This window comes from Oncorhynchus gorbuscha, linkage group LG04 (genome assembly GCF_021184085.1).
Source record: "Oncorhynchus gorbuscha isolate QuinsamMale2020 ecotype Even-year linkage group LG04, OgorEven_v1.0, whole genome shotgun sequence".
NCBI lineage: Eukaryota > Metazoa > Chordata > Actinopteri > Salmoniformes > Salmonidae > Oncorhynchus > Oncorhynchus gorbuscha.
In genome coordinates, this window is record NC_060176.1 from 21585702 (window position 1) to 21604448 (window position 18747).

The 18747-nt window shown below is 46.4% G+C and overlaps 1 protein-coding gene across 1 annotated transcript in view; it reads left to right on the plus strand.

Moving 5' to 3' along the window:
• The window catches only part of LOC124033838 (piezo-type mechanosensitive ion channel component 1-like), an 81535-nt gene that overhangs the window by 48067 nt on the left and 14721 nt on the right, over nucleotides 1-18747 (plus strand). Inside the window, exons 6-29 of the mRNA XM_046346203.1 lie at nucleotides 3521-3731; nucleotides 4360-4573; nucleotides 5471-5645; nucleotides 5728-5835; nucleotides 5962-6138; nucleotides 6344-6604; nucleotides 7013-7118; nucleotides 7403-7584; nucleotides 7935-8083; nucleotides 10420-10578; nucleotides 10795-10901; nucleotides 11058-11221; nucleotides 11472-11648; nucleotides 12053-12178; nucleotides 12467-12667; nucleotides 12785-12989; nucleotides 14851-14955; nucleotides 15146-15302; nucleotides 15519-15762; nucleotides 15895-15991; nucleotides 16117-16282; nucleotides 16412-16501; nucleotides 16871-16950; nucleotides 17157-17228. Of these exons, the coding sequence (XP_046202159.1) occupies nucleotides 3521-3731; nucleotides 4360-4573; nucleotides 5471-5645; nucleotides 5728-5835; nucleotides 5962-6138; nucleotides 6344-6604; nucleotides 7013-7118; nucleotides 7403-7584; nucleotides 7935-8083; nucleotides 10420-10578; nucleotides 10795-10901; nucleotides 11058-11221; nucleotides 11472-11648; nucleotides 12053-12178; nucleotides 12467-12667; nucleotides 12785-12989; nucleotides 14851-14955; nucleotides 15146-15302; nucleotides 15519-15762; nucleotides 15895-15991; nucleotides 16117-16282; nucleotides 16412-16501; nucleotides 16871-16950; nucleotides 17157-17228 (3733 nt within the window). The remainder of the gene's footprint in view (nucleotides 1-3520; nucleotides 3732-4359; nucleotides 4574-5470; nucleotides 5646-5727; nucleotides 5836-5961; nucleotides 6139-6343; nucleotides 6605-7012; nucleotides 7119-7402; nucleotides 7585-7934; nucleotides 8084-10419; nucleotides 10579-10794; nucleotides 10902-11057; nucleotides 11222-11471; nucleotides 11649-12052; nucleotides 12179-12466; nucleotides 12668-12784; nucleotides 12990-14850; nucleotides 14956-15145; nucleotides 15303-15518; nucleotides 15763-15894; nucleotides 15992-16116; nucleotides 16283-16411; nucleotides 16502-16870; nucleotides 16951-17156; nucleotides 17229-18747) is intronic.

The window sequence follows — 18747 nt, forward strand, 5'->3', positions numbered from 1 at the left end:
GTTCCGGCACCTCCCGATTTTACAAATTTAAGCATTGCCTATATGGTAATACTCCGAGCCATATATAGTAATGTTCTTGCCCTGCGAATCAGTGAGTCACAAATAATAAGCAGTGTCCCTGGCTTCCACCACTCAGGAAATGGAAGTGGTTAGTTATGGCACCCAATGTCTTGTCTCTGATTAAAGAGGAGGCTTATGGCTGAGGTGTTAGAATGAAAATCTGAGCTGGGCTGGCCATGTCTGCCTCACCCACTCGCTTGCCTCAAGCCCTTCCACACTGTTCATATTAACTTCATGTTTTGTACACAACCATTTCTTACATTTAAATAGTTATTTTGTACCAAACATTTGTGCATAATTACTTTGCTTTAGTCATGTTCCAAAATTGCGGAGTAAATAGGACATCGCATTCAGAATATTCACAGAATGTAAGGTCACAAAGACGCACAACCGAATGCTTCTGTGAAAGCCCATCTTCCTTTTGATGCAGCCAAATACTGCTGAAGGCACTGTTGTGCAACCACTGCTGATAAGAACAGATTCACCTACTGTCAGCCTATGAGCAAGAGGACATACAGGTACTGGAGGGCAGCATTATTCTCTATGGAACTGTATCTTGTGATGAAATGGTGTTGTGGTATGCTACAGTAGTTTAGTGTTACTGCTCTCTGGTGTGTTGGTGTTTGTTGTGGTGTTACTGGGGCAGAGAGAGAGACACAGTGAGGTAATGGGGAGGTTCCCTCAGGCCTGGTGCTGGTGACAGTGGTAGCTATTGTTCTACCAGCTGAGTTGGTTTCCCGCTCTGCTCCGCAGTGTGGTAGGCTAGCCCATCCTCAGCCTGCCTGGGGGAGAGAGGGGCTGCCCAGACGTAATGCTGCCTCCTACCCATTGGCCACACACACACACACACACACACACACACACACACACACACACACACACACACACACACACACACACACACACACACACACACACACACACACACACACACACACACACACACACACACACACACACACACACACACACACACACACACACACACACACACAGACACTGAGGTTTCACCAGCCAGTCTATTAGTGGAAGATTTTTTGTCGCCGACAGTCTCAACTGCTCTTCACTCTCCAGACTACGTTGTACTTTCAATCTATTTTTTTTCTCTCTCCCTAATTTCTTTCTTTCTGTTGCCTTGAGCAACAGCTTTCTACTCCTGTCGTAGCCAGGGCAACCGCCCAAACAAACAAACACAGCCTGCCCCGATCTGTGTCAGAAAAGGATAAAAGGAACATGACTCGATCAATGAACAAACACAACCAAACTGCTGTTGAGCCTCTTGTCCACTCTCTGACAAGAGCCTATTACATAGCTACTATTGGCAAAAAAACAAAAAATCAACAATTTCTCAAAAGTTTTGTTCTTCATTAGGAGAAATCTGCTTTCTCTGTTAAATCTGTATATCAGCTAGAATGTTCCTGCATACTGTGTTCTTTGCTTCAGAAGTGCTGTGCTGATTGAGGGAGCACTCTGACAATTGATTGCCATGTGTTGACTGGGTGCCAGGGGTTGCCCCTCTCCTCTGCTCAGACAATACGTTGTTCAGACAGACCGCCTACTAGTTCTGCCTGACGGTACAGTACTGAGCAGCTCTCCTCTCCCACACTCCCACTTTCAGACCTGCACACACATCAAAAACAACATTCTCACAACATCTCTGTGATGTTGTGAGAACATCTCGTTCCGACCGTAACGTTCTGCGGCTGTTCCTGTGTTTGGGAATGAGTGGCTGCCTCCAGCCAGAGAGGCTGAGACAATGGTCTTTGATGTGGCCGGGACTCAGTGGACTGGCTGTGGGGCCTGGTGGTTTTCAGCTGGGGAAACAGGAGACTGTGTTTGTGAAATGGGCAGTTTGAGCACGTCCTTTAACACATACAGTATACCTCACCCCACCCTCTCATCACACTGCATTCACTTTCCCACTGGCTCACATGGTTTCACTCTAAGGGAGGACGAGGGAGCCAGCAGTGGTTTGTCAGTAACATAAATGGTCCTGTCTTATTTTGTAGAGGAGGATTGGTCTTCTTGAAAACCCCAAGCATACTCTATGTGCAGGTCCAGAAACCGAATCACATTAGGTTGTGCACGTGGATAACCCTTGACCCTGTCCCCCCTGTTTATCCAGGATGTGTGGGAGGGATGTTGTGCGGGTGACTGGTTTAGTGTATGTGACAGGGTGTGTGTGAGGAATTCCATCCCTCTTAGCCCACCCGAAGCGGGGATTCCTCAGTAATGAGACTCCCGTGGTCAACGGTTGACTTCACACGCTGGGGGTGTCAACGACTCCCCTGGAACAGGTCACACTGAGAGGAGGCTGGAGTCATGAAGGCCAGGCAGTCATCAGAGCAGCAGCATAGACCGCAGAGGAGCCACTGGACAGTCCGGAGAAGAGAGGGGACGTGATGGAGGGAAATAGGGAGGGAGGGAGTGTGAGGGAAAGAGTGGGAATGTATAACAGATGGAGAGGGTGTATTAGGGAGATGGGGAGAGAGGTATGGGAGTGCCGGCGGCAGGAGAGTGATGTTGATGATGATCTCTTGGGAGGAACCCTAGATGAAGGAATGTTCTGGGTGCTTGATCTTTCTGCCTCCTAGCAATACGTCTCCCAGACAATCATAAGACCTCGCTAGAAGGAGAGAGAAGCGTCTGAAAGAAGGGAAAAGTTAGTGAGAGGCAAGCATCTGTCTAGACTCTAGAGAGATACTTCTGGTCATAGGAAGGGATGGGAAAAGCGGTATTAATGAAACATGAGGTAGAGGGGGGAGAGAGGGGCCTACTTTCCTTTTATCTGTCTTTTGATAGTTCTACCACTGAGCAGTCAGCAGCACACAGACTAACCCGAACGCTCTAGGTTAAACAGAAGACGACAGGGACTCCAGGTAGTTGGACTCCCACAGACACACACAGACACACACTCTGCCTCTTATGTACTGTATTCCGTCATCGAGAATAATGTTACTGATGCTTAAGTTAATGCATTTTTGGTAATGGAAAGTTGCAGATAGCGCATTTTTTCCCCTAAGGGTGTACTATCTAGAACCTTAGACGATGTGATTAGGTGCAGTTGTTTGTCAGGGAGTTTCCCCTTTTGAACATAATGCCCCAGTCAGAAAGTGATCTCTATGAGTGTGTGATGTGCCATGTCAGTTTGACCTTTTACAATGTTGACCTACTGCATGTACGTAACTGTAGATGACAAGAATAGTATCACGTATGCCTGATGGTTATGCTTTGTGCCAGGTTCTTGTCATGGAAGTTAAGAGCTCTTGATAACGGGGATACAGATGGTGTTGGATCTGAGATTTACCGTACTGTTTATTGAAGTATTTGTTCTCTTACGTTTTATTGTGCAATTGCTGCTGTCTCAATGGGACTCCCTGCAAAAGTTCAATTATAAAACATTATGAATTTCATTTATGAATATCGGTTTAAATTTGCCTCATGCTTTGGTTGCTTCCAGACAGAGGATGGGTCAGAGACAAAGGAGGGTGAAGAGGAGGAGGAAGAGGAGGGAGATGAGGAAGGCATTTCGTCGCCCAGTGAACCTGGGGATGACGTGGTTTCTGCAGCAACTCGTGCCAAGCAACTGGCGGCCCGGCTCCGAGTCACAGCCCAGAAGGTCCTGAGGGACCTGGGCCGGATCCTGGCCATCACCCTGCTGGCTCTGGCTGGTGAGAATTAGAGGGAGGAGAGGGTAGAGTGGAGTGGAGTCAAGGGAATAACCCCTGTATTACTGCTTAATTATAAAAGGAAATTAATTAGCAGAAGAAAATAAACAGTTTTCAGATAGTTTCCTGCAATTCTACACATTTTGACATAGGATGGAGAGAAATGTTTGTAGTTTTTAATGATATCTGAGTGAGACTAACAAAGTCAGTCAGTCAGTTCCCCCCCCCCCCCAATCCAAACTCTAATTCCACCTCGATTACTACAAGTTTAGAATGCTGGCCACTAGACTAACCTACCAATCTAAAACATTTTTGCTGACATGGGCCAATTGAGTTAGTAACAGTGACTGACGATGCACAACCACATTTCTAAATGGCTCCTTTTGTATTCTAGTATTCTGCCTGGCAACAGTAAGTTGAGCCCCTGACTGAGTTCCCCAAAAAATGTTATTTTCGCAGGAAATTGAACCAAGGGCCTTCAAAAGAGGGGGGCAGTTACCCATCCCTGCATTGAAGTATGAGGGAACCGCTTTAAGATGTCCATGTATGGTTTGTTGTATTTGAGAGACGACGTGTAACGTATTGTTGTATTGTGTTGATGAAGTCCCTTGCCTGTATCTCTGTTCCCCAGGCATCACCTTACCCTCGGCCTTCTCTGCAATCTACTTCCTGCTTTTCATCGGCGTGTGCACGTGGTGGGCCTGCCACTTTCCCATCAGCCACCTAGGCTTCAATGTGCTGTGTGTGATGGTGGGCTTTTTCACAGCGGGCCACCTGGTGTGTCTCTACCTGTACCAGTGCCCCATTGCCCAGGGCATCTTCCCCCCTGCCAGCCTGTGGGCCAGGTCAGTGCCTCACCCCACCTCTACCCAAATAAGTTATTCTATTCCGTTTTAGCCATTGTATTTCATGTCTCTAGTAGCTACCCAGCCATAGTGATGCTCCTGGTTGGCACACTAGCTCAAGATTGTGATTCAAGCATATTGATTCTGAAGTGATTTGTACACAATGACTCCTTGGCGCACAAGGTTCTGATAAACTTAAACAAATATTTTTGGGATTGTGATCTTGTTGAGACGGTTACCGACTGCACTCTTAGCTAACAGCTGATGAGTGGAACTGAGACAGTTCTCAGTGTTTCATAGTTCTCAGTATCAATGGAGGGAAGGAGGGGGAAGAAGAGGAATGGAGGGAAATGAGAGGGGAGGAGTGGAGTGAGATTGTGAAAGCTATGTGAGGAAATACTGGCAAGTTGTTTTTGGAATATTACCAAATTGCCCCATCCCATTCCTCTCCTTCCCTCTTACACCTGGGATGTGAAACAGGGTGGAGGGGGGTTGATGAACCCATCCTGTAGCATTCCATCTCGGTGCCTCAGGGTTTTGGCACAGGATGCTTGAGAGAGAGAGGGAGAGATATGTACTGCTGTTATCAAGGCTTCCCAGGTGGAGACACATGTGATCTTTCCTATCTTTCCTTCTTTATCTTCACCTCTCTACCTCTGGCTCTCAGCCACACTCAGCCATCAACATCAGAAGTCAGTCCCAGCCCACAAATCTAACCTGACATTTCCTCTGCCTTGAAACTATACTCAATAGGTCACGACAGGGTGAACACAGGCCTAAACTGCGATGAAGTTGACATCATCTGATGACGTTTCACAGAGAAGCCATGTTTCCTAAACTTAACTCCATATATACAAGCTTCTGTTACATTCCCTCTCACCTCTTCTCAACCCCCAGACTGTTTGGCCTCAAGGATATCATCAAACCTGGCAACTGCTCCGCCTCCTATGACCTCATCCTTAACACGGAGCATGATTGGCCGGTGTATGTCAACCCCGGGATCCTGCTTCTCCTGTCCATCACCGTGGCGACGGTCCTGAAGATCAGCAGCCACCATGGATCGGCTGACAAGGTACCGACATCAGCATTCAAAGGCATCATACACACCTGTCTGTCTGTGCTGCTTTCTGAATCAGTACTTGCTTATATGACAGGGTGAGGAGGGGGCCCAGCTTGTCAAAGGAACAGAGGCTGCACGAGGAGAGGATGTGGAACTGAAGCCCTGGTCCGCTCAGAGACAACCCAGCCAGGACGACACTGAGGTGGGCATGAGATACCTGATAACACCCCTGCCCTGCCCTGCCCCATGCAGTCCAATGCACTGCTGTCCGCCATTCTCTGACTGTGTGGTGTTGTTGTTTTAAAGGTGTGTTGTGTATGTGTTCCAGAACACGCTTCTGTCTATAGAGCGCACAGGAGATCGCGTCACCAATAGCTCCAGTCATCAGGACTTGGGCCCAGGGCTCAGTAGCGCCCCTGATGGACAGCACGGGGACCACCCTCTGCAGCTGCTGGGTAGAGTGGTCATGCAGCAGAGCTACGTGTGTGCTCTCATCGCTATGATGGTAACTCTGAAATTTAATTCACATTCTAAATATGTCCTCTCTATGAGCCCTATGGGTATATTAGGCTATATTCCAATATCCACACTAGAATACCACTAAGAATGCATTGGATATTGGAACCAAGCCTTAGTTCTGTGACAGCAGTTCTCAGTGAGAGTATGTCATTTCTTACCTGAACTCCATCTCCCATGATGCCCCTCTACAGGTGTGGAGCATCACCTACCACAGCTGGCTGACGTTCGTGCTGCTGCTGTGGGCGTGTCTGATCTGGATGCTACGTGCGAGACGCCACTTCGCCACGCTGTGCTCTCCCTTCATCCTGCTCTACGGCCTGGCCCTCTGCTTCCTCCAGTACGTCTGGGCCATGGACCTGCAGCCGGAGCTGCCCCGCACCGTGGGCACCATGAGCCTTAGGCAGCTGGGTCTGGACCGAGCCCAGTACCCCTGCCTCCGCCTGGGGGCCATGGTGAGGAGAGAGGGGGTGGAGGGGACAGGTTCTGCAGTGGGACAGAGACTCTGGGAAATGTCAATGAATGCAGTCTGTTAAGTGTCTACAGGAAATTGATAGTGCAGTAGTCTGTATTCTGAATACTGAAGAGCTGTAGTAAACATGTCCACAAGGTACCATTTAGTGCATACCTGAAAAGTTCAACCACTCAACAAATATTTTATGTCGAAAACATGTCTGTCCCATATGCTGAATAGGCTATTTAACAGTATATGCTCCTGCACTTTCTTAAAAGGTTTAGAACCACTTAAAAGTGCGGTCCTGCAGTCAATCTCCCAAACAGTGTCAAGACTGTACTCCGATGGTGTCTCATCTCTCTCCTCCGCTCCTCCTCTCTCCCTCGGTCTGTTTTGTTGATCCTGTCAGCTGCTGTACACGCTGACGTTCTGGCTGCTCCTGCGCCAGTCAGTGAAGGACAACTTCAGCAGGAAGAAGGGCAGGTCTGCCCCTCTACAGGAGGTCACCACTGGAGGTGAGAGGATACACTTCTGATTCACTCTCTCTCTCTACACAATAAAGTACTTCACCAAAGTTGTGAAGTTCCCAGGTGTCTGCTTTAGTATGGTCCAGTCACATTCTCTCCCACTATCTACATTTGACATTTGAGTCATTTAGCAGACGCTCTCATCCAGAGCCACCTTTACAGTAGTGAGAGCATCAATTTTCACACTGACTGCGAATCGCGTGCCCGTGCAGTATGGCTGTGTCTTCAGTTTGGTTAGTAACAAGGTGCTCCTTCTCCCTTTGCGTCCACAGAGGGGAGCGGGCAGAACGAGTCGGTTCTGAAGGTTGTGGGCAGACTGGTGATGAGCTGCTATGCCAAGTACTGGATCTACGTGTGTGGAGGCATGTTCATCATGGTCAGCTTCGCTGGCAAGCTGGTGGGCTACAAGATCATCTACATGCTGCTCTTCCTGCTTTGCCTCTGTCTCTACCAGGTAGGTAGACACCATCAGTCCAGGGGGTCACACTCTGAAGTCCTTTTAAACTATGACCCCCATCATCAACTCCTTGTTTCCATATTACAATACTACTTTATTGGTCCTACTGCTACTTCACACGTGTGTTTTCTGCTTCTGCTCTCAACCCTCCACACAGAAACAAACATGAGAGTGACACAGGGTCAGCCCACAACAAACTGGTTTTCTTGTGGCAAATTGCCCCTGGTCGCACTGGGGATAACTCCGTTACCTCGATTTGACCTGTGGTCAAACTGACTGGTCATTGACATGTTAATGAATGTTGTTGTTGTTGTGACTGTAACTGTTACTGTAACTAATATCGTCAGGTGTACTACTCTCTGTGGAGGCGGCTGCTCAAGGTCTTCTGGTGGCTGGTGGTGGCCTACACCATGCTGGTCCTTATCACCATCTATACCTTCCAGTTTGAGGACTTCCCTGCTTACTGGAAGAACTTCACCGGCTTCACTGAAGAGCAGTACGTTCCCCCCCCACCTCACTGTGTGGTCAAGACTAATACACACTTTCTTATTAGGTTTGTCATTATGTTTGATGATGAAGTGGTCTCTATTAACTAGAGGTCGACCTACTATGATTTCAACGGCAATACCGATTATTGGAGGACCAAAAAAAGCCGATGCCGATTTTATTTATTGATTTGTAATAATGACAATTCCAATAATACTGAATGAACACTTAATTTAACTCAATATAATACATCAATAAAATCAATTTATGTAACGGCTTTCTTCCGCTGAAGGAGAGGAGGACCAAAATGCAGCGTGGTTAGTGTTCAACATCTTTAATATATACGATAAACGAGAACACTACAAAATAACAAATGTGAAAACCGAAACAGTCCTATCTGGTGCAATGACACAAAGACAGAAGACAATCACTCACAAAATAGCCAAAGAACATGGTTGCCTAAATATGGTTCCCAATCAGAGACAACGACAGACAGCTGCCTCTAATTGAGAACCAATCTAGGCAACCATAGACATACAAAACTACCTAGAAAGGGCAACAGACCCATAAACATACAAAACCCCTAGACCAGGGCAAATACATAAATTCCCCATGTCACACCCGGACCTAACCAAAATAATAAAGAAAACAAAGATAACTAAGGTCAGGGCATGACAATTTAACCTGAAACATGTTCAATTTGGTTATAATGCAAAAACAAAGTGTTGGAGAAGAAAGTAAAAGTGCAATATGTGCCATGTAAGAAAGCTAACGTTTAAGTTCCTTGCTCAGAACATGAGAACATATGAAAGCTGGTGGTTTCTTTTAACATGAGTCTTCAATATTTCCAGGTAATAAGTTTTAGGTTGTAGTTACTATTGGAATTAAAGGACTATTTCTCTCTATACGATTTGTATTTCATATACCTTTGACTATTGGATGTTCTTGTAGGCACTTTAATATTGCCAGGAACACATTGACAACAGCCACCCTCGAAGCAGCGTTACCCATGCAGAGCAAGGGGAACAACTACTCCAAGTCTCAGAGCGAGTGATGTTTGAAACGCTATTAGCACGCACCCCGCTAACTAGCTAGCCATTTCACATCGGTTACATGAGCCTAATCTCGGGAGTTGATAGGCTTAAAGTCAAGTCTGCCATCGCTCAGTCAGACTGCTCTATCAAATCATAGACTTAATTATAACATAATAACACACAGAAATACGAGCCTTAGGTCATTAATATGGTCGAATCCGGAAACGATAATTTTGAAAACAAAATGTTTATTCTTTCAGTGAAATACGGAACCGTTACGTATTTTATCTAACAGGTGGCATCCCTAAGTCTAAATATTGCTGTTACATTGCACAACATTCAATGTTATGTCATAATTACGTAAAATTCTGGCAAATTAGTTCGCAATCGCGAAAGGCGGCCCAAACTGTTGCATATACCCTGTCTCTGCGTGCAATGAACGCAAGAGAAGTGACACAATTTCACCTGGTTAATATTGCCTGCTAACCTTTCTTTTAGCTAAATATGCAGGTTTAAAAATATATACTTCTGTGTATTGATTTTAATAAAGGCATTGATGTTTATGGTTAGGTACACATTGGAGCAACGAGTCATTTTTCACGAATACGCACCTCATCGATTATATGCAACACAGGACACGCTAGATAAACTAGTAATATCATCAACCATGTGTAGTTATAACTAGTGATTATGATTGATTGGTTGTTTTTTATAGCGTAAGTTTAATGCTAGCTAGCAACTTACCTTGGCTTCTTACTGCATTCGCGTAACAGGCAGGCTCCTCGTGAGGCAGGTGGTTAGAGCGTTGGACTAGTTAACCGTAAGGTTGCAAGACTGAATCCCTGAGCTGACAAGGTAAAAATCTGTCGTTCTGCCCCTGAACAAGGCAGTTAACCCACTGTTCCTAGGCCGTCATTGAAAATAAGAATGTGTCCTTAACTGACTTGCCTAGTTAAATAAAGGTGTTAAAAAATGTAACAAATAGAAAATTAGGCAAAATCGGCTTCCAAACATACAGATTTCCTATTTTGTTATGAAAACTTGAAATAGACCCTAATTAATCGACCCTAATTAATTCCGATTAATCGGTCAACCTCTAATATTAACATCAATCTGGGTTAATGGATGTGGTTTTTCCTGATTAATCAGGAATTCCTAATTATCATTATCCGTTTCCGCACCAATTTCCGCACCAGTTTTTCCAGATTTCCTATGTTGTCCTGGTCACTCCAATCTGTGTTTGAGGTGCACAATGAGTATAGTAGAAACCTCTGGAAATGAAAGCGAGTCCTGCTCATCTGTCTCCCTGCAGGCTGGCTGACATCGGCCTGGAGACCTTTAAGCTGACCGAGTTGTTCACCAGCATCCTGATCCCAGGCTTCTTCCTGCTGGCCTGCATCCTGCAGCTGCACTACTTCCACAAACCCTTTATGAGGATCACAGACCTGGACCACGTCACGCCCATACACAGGTACACACCTCTCAGGCTCCTCACACACTGTATGACTCACTGCCAGACAGAGGATAATAAATAATATGCTCCTCAAATGCCCACGTAATCAAGTCCATAGTGAATGAAGGTTCAACCGTGAGCCGTCCATCTCATTTAATGTCACTGCCGGACAGAGCCGTTGTCCACCTCTACAGAAACAATATCCTATATGATGCCACTATTTTGATCCCACAGGAAGAGGAACAGGCACAGACCTGAGGTCCGCCGCTGTGATGATGGGGCTGTGTTTGAGGAGGATGACCTGGTGACGGATCTGAGGGATGACGAATCGGAGGAGGATGGTGAGCACTGATGTTGTTGTGCTGGATTTGTATAGCGCTTTTCTAGGACCCAAAGACTGCTTACAATTGTAGGGAAAAAAACAGTAGAAGGCAAGAGTTTGTATATATGTGGCATGTCTATAATGATGTCTCGCTCTCCTTCTCTCTGCTGTACAGAGATGATGCCCAGTAAGTGGGGTTTGGTGATGAACAGGCTGATAGTTCTGTTCAGGAAGTTCTCTGACACGCTGACCCAGATCCAAGTGTTAATCTGGAGGGTCCTGGAGCTGCACATCCTCAAGATGGTGGCCTTTTTCGTAGTCTGGGTAGCTCTGGGAGAGGTCAGTAGTCCACAGCAGTCATCTGTTAGTCTATTGTGCACCGTGTGAATTTGGAACCAAGCCCACTTTTTCTAAACAGCCTCTCTCTTTGTCTGTCTCTCTTCTCTCTCTATCTCTTTCTTTCTTGTTCTTTGTCTCTCTCTCTCTCTCTCTCTCTCTCTCTCTCTCTCTCTCTCTCTCTCTCTCTCTCTCTCTCTCTCTCTCTCTCTCTCTTTCTCTTTCTTTCACCATCTATATCTCTCTGTCTCAGCCGTCTGTGATGAACCTGGTTCTGGTGGTGCTCTGGGCGTTTGCCATGCCCTACACCCGCTTCCGCCACATGGCATGCTGTCTGTCCACCGTCTGGGTCTGCATCATCATTGTCTGCAAGATGCTCTACCAGCTCAGCATCGTCGACCCTGTCGAGTACTCCAACAACTGCACTGTGGTGAGTCACCAGTCTGGAAAGACTTTCATCTGTGGAGTACAGATGAAAGTGTACAGAGCTATGCTCTCTGTTTATATTGATAGCATTCTCACACCCCTGCTGCCAGCGTTCTGCTGAGTGCACACTATGCTAGTATTTACCCCTGGTGAGAAGCTAATACCTTGATGCTAATTACAGGCAGTTTCATGTGTGAATTCTGTTGACGTGTTTAGTCTCCCTGCTTTATGGCCGTTTAGAGGAGAACAGCCTTTTGTTTATTTTTCTGTGATTTGCAGCGAGACATTTTGGCTGCAGTTCCTGTCTCATATACACTCGCTCCCTCCCTCTCTCCATTTCTTTCTCTCTTTATTTCTTTCTTTCTCTCTCTCTCGCTCCATCTCCATTTCTCTTTCTTTCCATCATAGCCCTTGGCCAATGAAACCAATCTGAAAGATGCTGAGGTCCTGAACTCCACTCTGTACAGAGAGCCTGTAGACCCAGCCAACTGGTTTGGCTTCAGGAAGGATGCCACCGTGCTGGGCTATAGCAAGGTGAGATCAATGCTCTTCGGGACAGTTTTTTGACTGTGATTATAAGGTCATGTCATTGAGCTTTGTTCGTCGTCATGATACATTTTTTTATATATTTGTACTTGGCAGGGTTGGGGTTGATTTCAATTCCAGTCAATTCAGGAAGAACATTGACATTTGGTTAAATTAGAATTTTGTTTACCTTCTGAATTGACTGAAATTTAAATGGAATTTACCCCAACTTTGGTACTAGGTTAAATAACAAGTGGACTGGACCTAGCTCATGCTGTCGTGTTTGTGTCCTTCCAGAACCACCTGCTGGTGCTGATGCTGCTGGTGTTTGAGGCCACAGTGAACCGCCACCAGGAACACCACTACAGGCAGCAGCAGAGGTCCCCTCCCCTCATCCCAGCCATCTTCCCCCAGGCCACCAGAGACACCCTGGACCAGGGCCTGCTGGCCTGCATCAAGTACCTATTCAACTACAGCTTCTACAAGTTTGGCCTGGAGGTAGGCCTCTTGCTGCTGTTTGGAGTTACTATTCAAAAACATGTTGGTGTATTTCTCTATGCTTTTGGGTTCCTCTCATATCTTCCATGTCTTTTTCTGTCCGTGTGTCATTCCAAGATCTGCTTTCTGATGATGGTGAATGTGATTGGCCAGCGGATGAACTTCCTAGTCATAATCCATAGCTGTTGGTTGGTGGCCATCATGGTACGGCGTCGCCGGGCGGCCATCGCTCAGATCTGGCCCAAGTACTGCCTGTTCCTCAGCATCTTCATGATCTACCAGTACATACTGTGTGTGGGCATTCCCCCTGCACTCTGTATAGGTGAGTGGGGTTCATTAATCTCCCCGTATCACCAATGTTGCCAACTTCCTAGTAGCTATACAAGAACATCACCTTCTCAACATCACCTATGTCCACCCCTCTATAGACTACCCCTGGTACCTACAGTACCTGACAGTGTATGTCCCTCTCTCTGTAGACTACCCCTGGTACCTAAAGTACCTGACAGTGTATTTCCCTCTATAGATTACCCCTGGTACCTACAGTACCTGACAGTGTATGTCCCTCTCTCTGTAGACTACCCCTGGTACCTAAAGTACCTGACAGTGTATTTCCTCTATAGATTACCCTGGTACCTACAGTACCTGACAGTGTATGTCCCTCCCTCTATAGACTTCCCCAGGTACCTACAGTACCTGACAGTGTATGTCCCTCCCTCTATAGACTTCCCCAGGTACCTACAGTACCTGACAGTGTATGTCCCTCCCTCTATAGACTTCCCCAGGTACCTACAGTACCTGACAGTGTATGTCCCTCTCTCTATATATTACCCCTGGTACCTACAGTATCTGACAGTGTATGTCCCTCCCTCTATAGACTACCCCTGGTACCTACAGTATCTGACTGTGTATATCCCTCCCTCTATAGACTACCCCTGGTACCTATAGTATCTGACAGTGTATGTCCCTCCCTCTATAGACTACCCCTGGTACCTACAGTACCTGACAGTGTATGTCCCTCCCTCTATAGACTTCCCCAGGTACCTACAGTATCTGACCGTGTATGTCCCTCCCTCTATAGACTTCCCCAGGTACCTACAGTATCTGACCGTGTATGTCCCTCCCTCTATAGACTTCCCCAGGTACCTACTGTATCTGACCGTGTATGTCCCTCCCTCTATAGACTACCCCTGGTACCTACAGTATCTGACAGTGTATGTCCCTCCCTCTATAGACTACCCCTGGTACCTACAGTATCTGACAGTGTATCTCCCTCTATAGACTTCCCCAGGTACCTACAGTATCTGACAGTGTATGTCCCTCCCTCTATAGACTTCCCCAGGTACCTACAGTACCTGACAGTGTATGTCCCTCTCTCTGTAGACTACCCCTGGTACCTAAAGTACCTGACAGTGTATTTCCCTCTATAGATTACCCCTGGTACCTACAGTACCTGACAGTGTATGTCCCTCTCTCTGTAGACTACCCCTGGTACCTAAAGTACCTGACAGTGTATTTCCCTCTATAGATTACCCCTGGTACCTACAGTACCTGACAGTGTATGTCCCTCCCTCTATAGACTTCCCCAGGTACCTACAGTACCTGACAGTGTATGTCCCTCCCTCTATAGACTTCCCCAGGTACCTACAGTACCTGACAGTGTATGTCCCTCTCTCTATAGACTTCCCCAGGTACCTACAGTACCTGACAGTGTATGTCCCTCTCTCTATATATTACCCCTGGTACCTACAGTACCTGACAGTGTATCTCCCTCTATAGACTTCCCCAGGTACCTACAGTATCTGACCGTGTATGTCCCTCCCTCTATAGACTTCCCCAGGTACCTACAGTATCTGACCGTGTATGTCCCTCCCTCTATAGACTTCCCCAGGTACCTACTGTATCTGACCGTGTATGTCCCTCCCTCTATAGACTACCCCTGGTACCTACAGTATCTGACAGTGTATGTCCCTCCCTCTATAGACTACCCCTGGTACCTACAGTATCTGACAGTGTATCTCCCTCTATAGACTTCCCCAGGTACCTACAGTATCTGACAGTGTATGTCCCTCCCTCTATAGACTTCCCCAGGTACCTACAGTATCTGACAGTGTATGTCCCTCCCTCTATAGACTACCCCTGGTACCTACAGTATCTGACAGTGTATGTCCCTCCCTCTATAGACTACCCCTGGCGATGGAACACCCCCGTCATAATCAACTCAGCACTCATCAAATGGATCTACCTCCCAGACTTCTACACCATCCCCAACTCCAAGAACCTCATTGGTCAGTCTCTTTCCTCACCTGACCTCAGTGATATTGTGACCTACTAACGCTACGACCTGTGTTTGACCTCAAAATATCCTGGTCATAGATGCATAATATAAAAAATGGTTCATTATTAATTTGATGATGTTCTACTGTAGCGTTCCTCCTGTCTGATGCTGATGGTTGTGTCTGTATCTGGTCCCTCCAGCGGACTTTGTCCTCCTGATGTGTGCCTCCCAGCAGTGGAAGGTGTTTGAGGATGAGAAGAGGGAGGAGTGGATGGTCCTGGCTGGGGAGAACACAGACGACCCTAACCCCATGGACGAGCGACCTTTTAACCCTGCCCCCAACTTCATCAACTGCAGGTGCTGTATGACCAGACACCGAGAACAACTGACCTAACAGCAGCTATAACCACACTCCTCCTCTTCATACCCTTCAGGCATTATTATGAGGGGCGGTAGTTTTTCCTGACTATGCGACCTGACCAGGAAAAACTCTGGGCACTAATTATTATACATCCTCAACTACACCAACCAGTTTACAGTATCAACATTAACTCTCATCTCTCTCTCCCCCAGGTGTTACCTGGACATGACCAAGGTGCTGGTGTTCCGTCACATGTTCTGGTTTGTCTTGTCGGTGGTGTTTGTGACCGGGGCTACCAGGATCAGTGTGTTCGGCCTGGGCTACCTGCTGGCCTGCTTCTTCTTCCTGCTCTTCGGCACCAAGCTGCTCAGGAAGCCCTCCCGCACGCGCCTGGTCATGTGGGACTGCCTCATCATCTACAACGTGGCCGTAATCATCTCCAAGAACATGCTGTCTGTGAGTGGCTATGCACCTTGCTGTGGACAACCACATACTGCAACCATACGCCTATACAGGGTGGTAATAAACCTGGTTAGGTGAACTGCTATGCTTGCATACATTTTAAGTCAGAGTGTGTGTTGTCCCCAGATCTTGGCCTGTGTGTTTGTGTTGGAGATGCAGAAAAGTTTCTGCTGGGTGATCCAACTCTTCAGTCTGGTCTGCACAGTGAAGGGTTACTATGACCGTGAGTACTCAACACATACAGATGGATACAGTTCTTTTATCTCTAAATTGGCAGGAAAACAGTGATAATATAGAATAACCATAGCAGACTTTGTATGCTTGTGTGTGTGTGTGTTTGTCCTACAGCTAAGAGTGTGAGCGATAAGGCGTGTACTCTGCCTGTAGAGGAGGCAGGCATCATCTGGGACAGTATCTGCTTCTTCTTCCTCCTACTGCAGAGGAGAGTGTTCCTCAGCTGCTACTTCCTGCACGTGACAGCCGACCTGCAGGCCTCTGCCCGCCAAGCCTCCCGGTGAGCACTGGTCTCCACAGCACCCCCTGGAGGGCACCCTAAAAGCCAAGACATTCCCCTGCAACTGCCACAGAGTTTTGTATGTACTGTATGGAAACGTTATGTTGACCTGATGTTTGATTGGGACAGGGGCTTTGAGCTGTTCAGGGCCAGCATTGTGAAGAACATGCGCTTCCACCAGGAAGTAGAGAAGAAGTCCCTCTCGCAGCTCAAGAGATCGTGAGTAACCATAGAAGTGACCGCTTTCCGTGTTCTCAACACATTGAGCCATTCCTCATGTATAAAGTTAAAACAGGCTCATGAGAGAGCCAGATCTCATAACTAGCCCATAGCCAAGAATTGGCCACTAGCAAGGCCAATAATCCCCCTCTGCATATGTCTGATGAATGTGACAGCAGATGGACGATCTCTGGAAAACACATGTCCAAAACCAAGACTGTAGTGTGGTCAAGTGCCATATTATGTGACTGCTTAATCATATACAACTAATGTAGAAACACTGAGAGAGGAATGAGAGCGAGAGGGTAAAGTAGTCAGTGCTCATCATGAGTCATGATGACCTCAGAATATGTCTGCCCTTCCCCTCAGGATGGAACGGATCCGCTCCAAACAGGAGAAGTGTAAAGAGGGACGTCGGAAATCGGACACCAAGGCGGATCCGGCATCAGGTACTCAACTTCATTACTTTGTACTGATCCGGCAGGCATGAAATGAGCCTTGGTTTGGACTTGTGCGCTCACAGTCATGAATCATCCTATTAACCATTAATACATTTATTCAAAGTAATTCAACAACCCATCTCTACGGATGATGGTTTGAGGGTGGTTGTATTTGCTGTTTGGTAAAGCCTGAGGCCCTTCATCTCACCCCACAGAGCCACAGAGGGAAAAGAGAAGCCACAAGCGTGGCAAGAAGTGGCAAGAGCCCTGGCTGGACCATGCTAAAGGTTTGCTCCATATCCCACCACTAGATAGACCTCTGTCAGTGTATATGTCAGTGCCAGACTGACTTTCTCCATCTCTACAGTATCTGACCCCACACTTATCTCACACCAAGTGCTTAAGTGGATGTGGATGTGTTTGTGCATGCAGCTGCTTGTCGTGTGCCCGTATGTGCATGTTCCAGATGTGTCTATTAGCATCCATGTATATAATATTGTTTATGTGACTGTGCACTCTCTATCCTCTGTAATGGAATTGTGTCTGAGAGACTTCTTCTGGGAGGTCATCCAGTCAGTTAGAATCACGTCATTACCCGAGGTTGGGCTGTGTCCCAAGATGCCCTTAGCTCAAATAAAATACCTTCCATCTGTCTGCCTCAGGAGGTCCGGAAATTAGATCTGTCTGGGCTCTTTGATATTGAAATAGGGCTATTTTTCTCCTGTGGTGAGCTGCATCTGATGTCTTCTGTCGGTAATGGGGAAATGGTTGGCTGAGCCGGCCTTTACTGTTTACATGCACTGTCAGAAATCTGGAAAAGTTTTCCTTAGGACCGAACCAATCAGAGTTTGTCAAACAGTTTATTAGCAGACTTATAGTGTTTCATAATGGACAAGATTTTATACATTGGGTTAGTACCAATATTTATCTATACTTTTTGAATTGCAGGTGCAGTCCAGTAAAGGATTGTAATCTTCTGGTCTTTTTGGCCTGTCTTTCCCCACATCTGTTTTAATTATTTCCTTCCTCAGACAGAACTTCATTGTCCAATGCTGCAAGTCAGTTTCCTTAGTTTCTGTTTAGTTTGAAAATCAGACACTAAACACTCCTGGGTTTGAAGTGGTCTCAGTGTATATGAGTTATGAATAGTTGTACTTAGGGCTGTTGCGGTGACCGTATTACCGCCACACCGGTGGTCACGAATCATGAAGGCAGTCAAAGTTAATTAGGCTTCTCCAAGCTCTGATGCGGCTGATGGTCATTAGTAGCCTACCAAACTTGCTAACTGTCTAGGACTCAGCACTCTATTGTCCCTCTAATCACTCTGATATTAATGCAAATGTGTACGAAAATCTAATCAAACACTTCATGAGAGCCCATGAGCTCATGTTGCGCAACATTTCTATAGGCTATGCAATTGCGTGAGAAAACAGAGTGATGGCCTCTACTAAAAAGAGGAGGATCCTATCCGCTTTCTATAGGCTAGGCCTGCTATATTTATTTCTCAACGTTCCTAATATTAAGCACATTGTTTATCTTTACAACAGGAGTATAGCCTACCTGGCTGGCATGAAAATGAACCACCGGAAAAGCGTCCTCCATTGGCTATTTAAGTGCACAGATTACTTGTGTGATAATGGTCCATTCTAAATCAACAAATTTCACGCATATATTATTTATTATATGTAACGACAAGATAAAATCAAGAATAGTCTGATGGGTGACAATATATATTATGACTTGTGAATGATGCCCAGCATAAGAAACTGCCTTTTTTTGTGACTTCTAATTATATTTAAATTTTAA